The sequence below is a fragment of the Chinchilla lanigera genome, unplaced genomic scaffold, assembly GCF_000276665.1.
Source record: "Chinchilla lanigera isolate Chin_1 unplaced genomic scaffold, ChiLan1.0 scaffold00168, whole genome shotgun sequence".
Lineage (NCBI taxonomy): Eukaryota > Metazoa > Chordata > Mammalia > Rodentia > Chinchillidae > Chinchilla > Chinchilla lanigera.
This window is the reverse complement of record NW_004955569.1, coordinates 605428-617375: the sequence shown is the minus strand read 5'-3', so window position 1 is coordinate 617375 and position 11948 is coordinate 605428. Positions and strand designations below refer to the sequence as shown.

The following is an 11948-nucleotide window of genomic DNA, read 5'->3' as shown; positions in this document are numbered from 1 at the left end:
ACACACATAGGGTTCCAAATCAGTGTGAGATCTAGACATATGAGGACTATCACAATATTTCCAGTTTACTAGCATAGTGTTACATATGAATTCACATCTTTGACAATTTTGGTTACTGAATCCCTTCCCATATTGTAAACAAATACTCCCCAGTGTGAGTTCTTTCATATCTTTTATAACATTTGTATGTAGTGAATACCTCCCCACATTGCTTGCACAATAAGATTTCTCCCCAGCGTGAACTCTTTCATGTACTGGACAACAAGGTTGTGTAGCAAATCCTTTCCTACCTTGCTTATATATATAGGGTTTCTGCTTAGTGAGAATTTCCATGTATGTGACAGGTACTCTGTTGGTTTAATGTTTTCCCACATTATTTACATGCACAGGGTTTCTCCCCAGCAGGAATTCTTGCATGCATTTTAACGTTGCTCTATTAGCTGAGTGCTTTCTGACATTGTTTATATGCATAGGGATGACCCTGAGTGTGACTTCTTTCATGTATATAACATATCTGTCTAGTGAATGTTTTTGCACATTTCTCACAACCCTAAGGGTTTCTCACCACTGTGATTTCTTTCAAGTATCTTAAAGTTTTTTCTGTATTGTGAATGCTTTTCTACATTGTTTATATGTATTTCTCTGTGGTGTGAATCCTTTCATGTTTTTTAAAGTTACTCTGATGGCTGAATGTTTTCCCACATTGTTTACATGCATAGGGTTTCTCCCCAGTGTGAATTCTTTCATGTATTTTATAATACATCTGTCTAGTGAACGCTTTTCCACATTTCTCACATACATATGGTTTCTCACCAGTGTGACTTCTTTCATGTATTTTACAATAACTCAATGTAGTGAATGCTTTCCCACATTGCTTACATATGTAGGCTTTTTCACCTGTGTGGGTTTGTTTATGCCTATGAAATGCAGACATAACAGGAAATCCTTTTCCACATTGCTTACATATATAGGGTTTCTCCCTAATGTGACTTCTTTCATGTATTTTACAATAACACAGTGTAGTGAATGCTTTTCCGCATTTCTCACATACATATATTTTCTTGTCAGTGTGACTTTTTTCATGAATTTTACAATAACTCAGTGTAGTGAATGCTTTCCCACATTGTTTACATGCATAGGGCTTCTCCCCAGTGTGTCTTCTTTCATGTAATTTATAACACATCTGTCTAGTGAATGCTTTTCCACATTTCTCACATACATATGGTTTCTCACCAGTGTGACTTCTTGCATGTATTTTACAATAACTCCGTGTAGTGAATGCTTTTCCACATTGCTTACATGTATAGGCTTTCTCACCTGTGTGGGTTCGTTTATGTCTATGAAATGCAGAATTATGAGCAAATCCTTTTCCACATTGCTTACATATATAGGGCTTCTCCCCAGTGTGAATTCTTTCATGTATTCTATAATACACCTGTCTAGTGAATGCTTTTCCACATTTCTCACATACATATGGTTTCTCACCAGTGTGACTTCTTTCATGAATTTTACAATATCTCAGTGTAGTGAATGCTTTCCCACATTGATTACATGCATAGGGTTTCTCCCCAGTGTGACTTCTTTTATGTAATTTATAACACTTCTGTCTAGTGAATGCTTTTCCACATTTCTCACATACATAGGGTTTCTCGCTGGTGTGATTTATCACATGTATTTTCTCACCAGTGTGACTTCTTTCATGGATTTTACAGTTACTCAGGGTAGTGAATGCTTTCCCACATTGATTACATGCGCAAGATTTCTTACCTGTGTGATTTTGTTTATGTCTATGAAGTTCAGACTTATTAGCAAATTCTTTTCCACATTGCTTGCACACATACAGTTTCTTCCCATTGTGAATACTTTCATGGACTTTAATACCACTGGGAGTGCTGGAGCCTTTCACACTTTTCTTATATACAAAGGTCTCCAACCCAGGATGGGTTCTTTCTCTATGCTCATAGTAGGTTTTCTCACAGTACTCATATTGATAGAGTTTTTCTCCATGCTTTGTTCTTGCATGCTTCTGAAAGGATTGGAAATCTCGGCAGGTTTTTCCACGTTCATTACTTAGCTTCTCATCAAATCCCACATTCTCACATGGCTTCAGTCCACTGTGAGGTAAAATGGACACGTGTAATGAATCCCCCATCCAGGGCTTTTTACAAGCAAGGCTTTCAGCTGGCTTTAGAGCAGCCTGTTGCATCTGCACATTCTCCTCCAAAGTCCAAAGGAATATTTTTCTGTGTTGATTCTAAGTTTTATTTTGATAGCACTTTACTACCTCTTCACTTCTTATAGAAAAAATAAGATCAAAACATATCAATCATAATACAAAGGCCTTCATATCAATAATTTACCAGAAGAAGTTCTCGACTGAGGCTGGCTAAGAAGTTTTGAGCAAGAGTGGACTGAGACCCTGGAGGTTTCCTCCATAATACCCATTTACCAAAGAATCTTATTCATTTGGAAATTGTATATTCAAATATGTTTAAATACAGAAGGTCTAATTACATTTATAGATATGTCTATCACATAGTGATAGATACGTCATTGATAGATATCTCTATCACAGACTGATCATTTCTGGCACCTTTTTTGTAATTTATAACACATTGATAGATATGTCTTTGATACTGATAGATACATCTATTGATAGATATGTCTATCACATACTGATCATTTCTGGCACCTTTTTTCACACCTCTTTCCCCTTTTCTCCTCACTGTGGTCCATCTTTTCTATTTCCAGAAAATTGCCCTTGCTGTTCTCTATCACTTTGCCTTAATTTTACTCCCCAATTTACATTTTTGTATCTCATATAAAATATCATGACAATTCCCATTCTGTGTCTAACTTATGTCTCTTAATGTTATGAGATCTGCTTATTTTTTTATTTGCCAAAAGATATATTCTTCTTTACCGTTGAATGTATAGCATATTTTCTTTTTCATTGCTGAGAAATAAACAGGAGACTTTTCAATAAGTTACTGTTCTAGATTATTTTTATTTTGAGAGAGATTCTTATTGGTCATTCATTTGGTAAATGTGAATTTCACATTGTCATCCTGCTGGCACAGCTTATCAGAGTGATGGGATTATAAGAAGGCACCACCACATAGAGCTTATCCCACAACCTCTTTATCTATGTGTAACATGATGGGTATCTAGGCTGTTACAAGAGGTTAGGTTTTGTGATATTCAGAGATTAGCTATGGTGAATAACTTTGCACACACTGCTCTGAGCATGCATATGCATATATTAATAAGATAGGATAATTTTAAATCCTTTCAAAACATACTTAGGGAAACTTACCTGGACCTAATGCAAGTTTCTATTTTTAACATTTTGAAACATTTGTATATTAATTATTAAAATGGTTTTATTTTATATTCCTATCAACCATGTATGATGATGCCTTTAAGAATTTTAAATTCTAATTCTCTGGAGGGTATTTCTAAAATATCTAGTGTTGTAGTACTAGGATTCATGTGCATTTCGAATATTGCTGCCAGGCTAGCAATTTTTGGATAATGTATGTCTCATATTCATATTTTTTATATATATATATATATATATATATATATATATACACACATACATAAACAGAAATCTTGAAGATGAGTTCCTGTTAAAGTACAAAATTTATTCTTTTCATATATGCCTATGCACAATTCATAAATGCAATTTCACACATTTTCATGATGGTGGTCACAAAAAGATTTTATATACTGATGTATGGGATGGTGGCTCTTGTTGCATAATATCACTACTAACTTAGATTCGTGGACTGGAGTATTTTTGTATTCAAATGGCAGATTATACAAAATCAACCTGTGTGCATATCTGGAGAACTTTTGTGAGATTAAATGAATTTGTTTGTTTGTTTGTTTTGGTGTTTTTTGGGTTTTTTTCAGTACCGGGAATCGAACTCATGACCTCATGCTTGCCAGGCAGGCACTGTGCCACTGAGCTAAATCCCCAGCCCTGAAATTAAATGAATTTGACCATGGCCTCATTTGTAGTTTCTTTGCCTGTAGTATTTCTGCTCACATATTGACTCTTAAGAGAATATTAGTATTACTTATAAATACTTTACCTTAGATTTCTTGAGCAATTTTTTAATTCTTCAATTTGCTGGTTGTTCCAAGTCCTTCCTAAATTGTTAACAACAGAGATATAAAAAGTCACTGTATCATTATATAGAAATTAGCAGATAGCAACTAGATTCATGGTATAATAGCAACAGGCCTGAGGTATTCTTCAAAATGTTTTCAAATTTTATTTAATGAAGCTGTACCAATCAGCAAGAACCAATGCTCTCCCACTATACACATGAGAAAATAGCATCCTTACCTATAGCAGTCATATTCATAAATGTTTCCCACATTACATCTCTGTAGAGCTTCTTTTGAGATGGATTCAGCACAGCCCACTCCTCCTTGGTGAAGTTCACAAGTACATCCTTCAAGGTCACTGCCTCCTAAATAATCACACATACATATTCTGAAGGAAGGCTGAGATTCACATCCTGAGATATCTGAAATCCTCTTGTAAGAGTGGAATTGAAGCAAATTCTTTCAGATATTAACTTCATGCCTTGGGTACCAAGTATATGCACATATTTTCACACAGCAATTCTGATGTACACAGATGAGGATTTCTTAAATAGGAAGCTATTCAAAAAGACATACTCCTCTAGCATTCATTCAATAAAATCTGCTGAAAGTATATGTCTTAGTTACTATCTTTTTGTTGCTCAGACAAAATACCCAATGCCCAAAATTATGGAAAGAAAGGTTTATTTAGCTTACAGTTTGTGGAGGTTTCAGTCTATAGTCAACTAGCTCCAAGTCAGTATGGCAGGGCAGAGCAGCAACACTTTAAAGAGGCACAAGACAGCGAAAGCAGAAAGAAAAAGGGAGAAAAGCGAGCCTTTTTTTCCCCTTATATTATATGCCAGCTATCTGCCCATGCCCACACCATCTCTGTGCCCTCTGCTTACATAGGCTCAGGATGAATACAAAGGACCTTGGCTCCCTGTTAAGTGACACAGTTAACCTTTTAAACTTTTCAAGTTGACACAATGAAGAACATCTTAGAGCAGGAAGGGCATGTCCCTTTCACCCCAGGATGTAAAATTGCTGAGTCACTCAGCCAAGCCTCTTGACTCCTCAAGTTGACACAGTACATCAGCCATGACAATCCACCCCTTGTTAACTTGGCAACCAGACACACTTTTTAAACCAGTTTTTACATACAAAGACATTTTTTTTTATCATTTTACAACTTGAACATTATAACACAGGTTTAACAATCTTTAAGACCCAGTATTAAGTCTATCAACATTATATTATATTAAAATCATAATATTTTGTCCCCCAAAGACTCATGTACACTTTTTAATGTGAAAGGCATTTAGGCCATCTGTAAGAGTTGTCAAAGTCCTAACAGTTTTAGCATTGTTGAAAAATCCAACTCCCAAATCTCTTCAGGGATGTAAGGCAAACTTTTTAGTTGTAAGCCCTTGTATAAAAGAAAAGTTAAACACTTTTAACATTTAATGGCACAAAAGAAACATTTTTATTTTAAAAGCTACAAACAGTAGAATACAAAGGAATGGGACCAAAGCAAGTGCAAAATGCAGCAAGGCAAACAATAAGTCCTGTAGTTTTACATGTAGCATCTGAAGGAACTTGTGGTACATAGAGTTTTAAAGGGCTTGTGTGATTTTACCCCTATGGCACTTTTGGTGGTTATAGCTTGCATGGCTTTTTGGGGGAGCCCGCTCTGTACAATCTTTGTAGCTTTTTTTTGAAATGATCCATGTTTCTGGCTTTTTAAAAACTTTTGGGGTCTCTACTGTACTTTAGACTTTTTACTCATAGCTTCACACATTATCTTCTCAGGGACACACTGCCTGGCCTCCCAGGCATTTTGAAATCAAGGTGGAAGCCTTTTTAACCTCAGAACTCGAAGCTCCAGTGGTGCAATCAGTTGGCACGCAGTACTTATATAACCTCAGAACTCTTGTGTTTTGCATGTACCTAAAACCAGCACCACATGGATGATGTCAAGGTCTGCTGTCAGCTGGAGCAGTAGCCAGGCTTTTTTTTTTTCTCTTAGCTGTAGGGGTCGAGTGCCTGGATTGATAAACACTATGAATCGAATTTTGAGGAACAAATTTTCTATGTTGTCACCACTGTGGAACATAGTGCTCTGTGGCTTTTTTCCCAGAGCAAAGTTTTTATCTTTGCAATTTCGTGGCTGCAAAGGGTGAGGACTTCCTGCTTTTTTTAATGTCCTCAGGCCATCTTTTTTATTTTCTTATTCCTCCACAGCAATCAAGTGTGTTTTATCTTTATAGTCTATAGCTTTACTAGAGCTTTTTTTTTCTGGCCAAACTCATAATATATGGGCTCTTTGTTCTTGATTCACAACATAAATCTGGCTAAAAGCCCCAACAATACTGGTGCCACAGCCTCAACATTCAACTGTCTTGAATTTTTTTCTCTCAGGGTAATCAGTCCACTGCCCTTAATCTTAGTCTCCGGCAAAGTCTCTGGACTAGAGCAAAATGCAGAAAAACTTTATGCCAAGCCATAACATCCATCATTGGGATTCCAGCACCCAATGCAGTCCATCTTTTCAGCAGAAAACTCCTGAGCCTGGTCTTTACTGGCAGGATTTCTATCAGCCTTCTGGTCTTTTGAGCTCTGACCAGAATCTCCCATACAGATCAGCCAAAGAGGGTACTAGCACTTTTCTTTTAGGTGAAATCTCCATACCTTTTAAAACTCTTCTCACAAGTCATTCCCAGAGGCTCCTGAACCACATGTTCAGGTATAGTCACAGCAATAACCACAGCCCTGGTACCAAATTTTGCCTTGGTTACTTTTTTTTCATTGCTGAGACAAAACACCCAATGCCCAAAGTTAAGGAAAGAAAGGTTCATTTAGCTTACAGTTTGTGGAGGTTTCAGTCTATAATCAGCTGGCCTCAAAGCAGGATAGCATGGCATAGGGTCAACACTTTAACGCAGCACAAGACAGTAAAAGCAGCAAGAGCAAAAAGGGGGGAAAGCAAGCCTCTTTTCCTCTCTTATACTGTATTCCAGCTAATTGCCCATGCCCACACCATCTCCATGCCCTCCTCTTACACAGGCTTAGGATGAATACCTCTCAAATTGACACAGTGAACATCTTAGAGCAGAAAGGCCATGTCCTTTTTTAACCAGGGATGTAAAACTGCTGAGTTATTTAGTTAAGCTTCTAGACTCCCCAAGTTGACACAATATATCAATCATACCAGTACATTAAATTGATAATGTTCAATCAGTACGTTAAAGTAAGGCTTACAATGATCAGACAATGATACACAAGGCAATTCCCTCAAAAGAACTGAGAGTTCCTAATGCATATTCCCCTAAAAACAGTGCATTTACCTATATGAGGCAAAAACATGAATGTGAAAGTAAAAACCATTTATTTAAAGCTATGCTTGAGGACTTCAAAACAACTCTATCAGCAACTGACAGCTGAAGAAAGCTGAAAAATCTCCATAGTCACAAATGACAGCAATGTCAATCTCCAAGGAATTTGTAGGATACTGAATAATGTTTTAGCATATCACTGCATGGTACACAGTCTTCTCAAAACCAGAAGATATATTCACCCTCATAGACCATTTTCAGAAAACAATAAAGAACATTGTGTCTTCAAAGGAACTGAAATCAATCCAAGCAAACTCTTATTGGAATAAAATTAGAAATGAATTGCAGAGACATGTTTAGAATATTTGTAAGAATTTGAGATGAAATTCCACTTTTAAATGACACATTTCAAGTATAAAGCTTGATTAAATAGAAAGGATTTCATAACTTATGAAATTGAAGGTATAACATAATTGTTTTAAAGACTCAGAAATGAATGTGTCAAAAGAAATTAAAAACAATAAATGTACATATTGGAAAAGAACAAAGATATCAACTTTAGAAAATTAGAGAAAAAAGTGGCAACATAAAATATGAAAATTACATCACAAATAACAGAACATTTTATTGCTCAATATTCATGCAGATTATAAGTGACAATGTAGAATGAATTTTTTAAAGTATAAAAGGCATTTTGAAAAATTAACCCAGTTCATTGAAATAAAACTTTGAACAAAAATTCTAAAACTATATGAATTGATACAGAGAAAATACAAAAAAGAACAAAAAATAGAAAGAGATTAAGATGGAACCCACAAAAAGGTCTTCACTCTATTATAATATCAAAGTATATGATAGAAACATTATAGTTTCAAAAAGAAATTAATAGAATTAATAAGATACTGTACCACAGACTATCTCCACCTGAAAATACACAAATTTCCAAGTAAATATGTATCAGATATAATCAACTGAATTGAAAATTGTAAACATTACACCATATGAAACCCACAGTGACACTTTTACAAATGTTCAAACCGCATATGAAAAGAGTGTAAAAAGTACAAGATAAAAGCATAAAAATATATTACATATAAAATTATAAATAAGTTAAACAATTCTACATATTGGCAAAGTACCATACACACAGCTGTAATAAAAAAATCCTAAAACTTTATATATGAACATTTGTAGAAATTTTGAATATTTTCTCATCTGCACACCAGTATTTTTTCTTACTGTCAAAAATTCGAATTCAATATCACTTGCAGAAAAAAATGAACTGTAACGTTTTTAGGCACACGAAAGATAACAAAAAACAAAAACTCACTTAAAATAACACAAGTCCCAAGGTAGTGGAGTAGGAGAGTGAAGTAGCTGAACTATGAACCTCCTTACAATGGAGTGTTCATGAGATTGTCCAACAGAAAATGAATAATATTTCATCCATCATAATAATGATCTAGTAACCTCAGCTAGTAACTCATCCCAGTTCCAAAGGGTACAACAAGTAATATTTTGCTTTACGAGATTATCGAGGGACAAATGTAGTGGAGGTAATCACAGTTGATTTTCTCAGTTACACTTGATTCTATGGATCTTTACACATATTTATGATAAATGCAAAACAAATAATTGCATCTAAATATTTCTTTGCTTCTTCAGGTATAATCAGTTCTACAGTCAGTTTTAAACTAAGACAATCACAATCTTATGGTGAAATCTTAAAAAGCAATTCTTAAGTCCTTGAGGTAACTTGTATATTCAACGAGAAACTTCCTTCAAAGGAAGCCAAAGAGAAGCTGGTTAAGTAAGAAGCCCGCTTCACCACCATTCACAAAAGGAGCCACACTCAGCAGGTTAAATATATTCCCAAGGTGACACAAACTTACTGGTGCCTGTGCAGCACAGGGTAGCTCTATCACAGCAGGTGAAAAAGGGAAATAAGAAAAGTCAGGACATTTCAATCTGGGGCTTCTTCACATCATTGCCCTCATCACAGGGGGAAAATGATCTCTTGTCCACAGTCTCAATACTGAGCAGAGCCATTCACCACAATCAGGTGAAGTTTGACCTTTGAGTTTTCCCAGTTTTGCTTTTCAGCTCAAACGCGTATTGTTTGCTGAACACTAACCAATTCTACAATAAAAAAGGGTGTGAAGAAAAACAACGTACCACCCAAAATGACAAAAATGTTGACAAATTCAGAGCACAGTTCTAGTGCACTGCTTCAAAGGAAGATCGCTGTCCAAGGCATGTAATGTTTTTCATTATAAGTCATCATTCTGAAGTTCTGAAAATGAGGCACACTGAGTCACACCATTAAAAGAATTGAATGTATTGCCTCAAAGTGGCTTATGATAAAAAGAGAAGGGCATTCCTACAGTGTAGAAAATCATGGCAGTCTTAGATTCTCTCCTTAAGAATCTAGGGAACGTATCAATTGAGAAATGTAGTGCACACAGGACTGAGCTCAAATTCACAGATACTTATTTAGGGTAAGAAGTTTCCAAGAAATCTTTGAGAATGAACCTCCACATTCTCAATGAAGAACATTTTCAACAAGCTTGACATTAAAACGAATAAATGATGATATTTAATTTAACCAAGCATTCTGATCCTGTTATAAAGTTACAATTGGTGATCCACACCTGTGATAAGGCCACCCTGGGAGGCTGAGGCAAGAGGGTAAGAGTAGCAAACTCAGCCTGAGATCCACGGAAGACCTATTATTTTGAAATAATAAAATCAAACATGTAAAAGGTCGGATGTCACTCAGAGTGAAAGTCCCAGGTTCAATCTCCAGTAATTCAAAGAAACATGCTGCAATCATTTCTATCCTTGAGTATACCCTTCCCAATACATTTAGATTCTGTTCTTCATGCTATTTTTAAAGGTAAAACAAAGAGAAAAAATTCCAATTCTGCCTGAAAAAATGATTAGATGAATTTAGGAATAACAGAAGAGATGTACTTCCTAAATTTCTGTCTTTTAAGTTTATAATCTTGACTTATTTCCAAACTGAGCCAGGACCTAACAGCTTTTTCCATCACACTAAGAATATCCTCAGGGGAAATATCCAAGGATATTTGCAAATTCAGACTTTAACTTGAGATAGTGTCAGAAGTCAATGGAATTATAAGGGACATAGCTTCTGTCTCCAGAGTTAAAGCCCTTGTTGAAAGCACAGACAGAAACTACAGTACACATTTGCTGGGAAAGTGTTGTGGATAAAATCAGTGCTATTCATCTCTTCTTGTGTGTGACAATTTACACTGTCCATGCTTCATCCCACATTAGTCCCAAATCTGGAAAGCAAACGAATTCAGGCTGAGCACAGCACCACTCTACAACTTTTATGAGTCTCCAGAAACACCCATGTTCCTCAGCGTGTGTTCTTCAAGCAGTTAGGACAAACTTTATATAACCACACATCTGGCCATGAAGCTATAGTTAACCACATTGTTGCAGACAACTGGTCAATTTTTCACAGAATGTATGTAAGCTGATGGAGACTTTATTATATACCAATGACACTCATAGGTAATAGAGTTCAGTGACTTCATAAAGATGACCTGCAAGATTATGTAGTGGCTCATATGGCACCATACCCATGATTGGTGTTTTATGTGCTATCTACTCAGCCCTGTGTCTTTTCATTGAAAACTTCCATCCTATCCCCTTGTCATGGTGATTAATCCAAATAGTGTCACCTGAGTGGTGCAGCTCTTCACAATAAAAAAATCAAAACAAAACAAAGAAAAAAATGGGAGAGTATTTCTCACGTTTTGAAACATATACTGTTCTCATAATTTGGTTGCTCAGGAAAATCTGAATAAAGCATGGGCAACTTAGTAAGATGGGCTCTCAAAAAAAAAAAAAAAACTTGGGAGGATGTAGCTTGGGGGAAAATACATGAGTTCCATCCCAGTACAATGAAAAAGACAAAACACATCATGAACTCTTTCTATCCAAGAGAAAACCCTTCCCATTCTACATCTGTGATGATTTTCACCATATTTTTAGACCTACAACAACACCTGTTTCCTAATCTCAAATTCTGCCTCAAAAATTGTTATAGGCAGCTGAGTTAGATAGAAATATTATAGGAAGTCAGACAGGACCAGGCCCTGGAAGGAGCCAGTATGGAAGACAAGATACCTTGCAAATGGAGATGTATTTGCTGGGGCCAGACCTCAAGACAAAAGACTGAACAAATGCACCCACATACCTCCCTAGAGATGGACATCTGGGATTGATATTCTAAATAGGTAGCAACTACCTTGAAAAAGCCAGGAAGAGTCACTAGTCCAAACCCCTACAGGAAATGCCCCTGTTCTGTATTCATGCCGCTTGCTACGTGACTCGCTTCCCCATATGATCCCAGTTACTCAATTTTACCTGAACAATTATACTCGTAATCTTATTGGCTGACCATAGTTTTGTCCCACCTCATGCCCACCTTGTAATTTCCCATTTTCCCCCATTTTGGATCCACCTCCTGGTTTTGCTCTA

General features: G+C 36.1%; 1 protein-coding gene across 1 annotated transcript in view; it reads right to left on the bottom strand.

The window, feature by feature from the left end:
- Positions 1-21: 21 nt before the first annotated feature.
- LOC102012698 (zinc finger protein 709-like) overlaps positions 22-11948 on the bottom strand; it is a 13766-nt gene continuing 1839 nt past the window's right edge. The window contains exons 2-4 of the mRNA XM_013509369.1: positions 4358-4484; positions 4101-4158; positions 22-2114 (exon numbers count right to left, since the gene is read on the bottom strand). Coding sequence (XP_013364823.1) covers positions 629-2114; positions 4101-4158; positions 4358-4484 — 1671 coding nt within the window. The 3' untranslated portion in view covers positions 22-628. The remainder of the gene's footprint in view (positions 2115-4100; positions 4159-4357; positions 4485-11948) is intronic.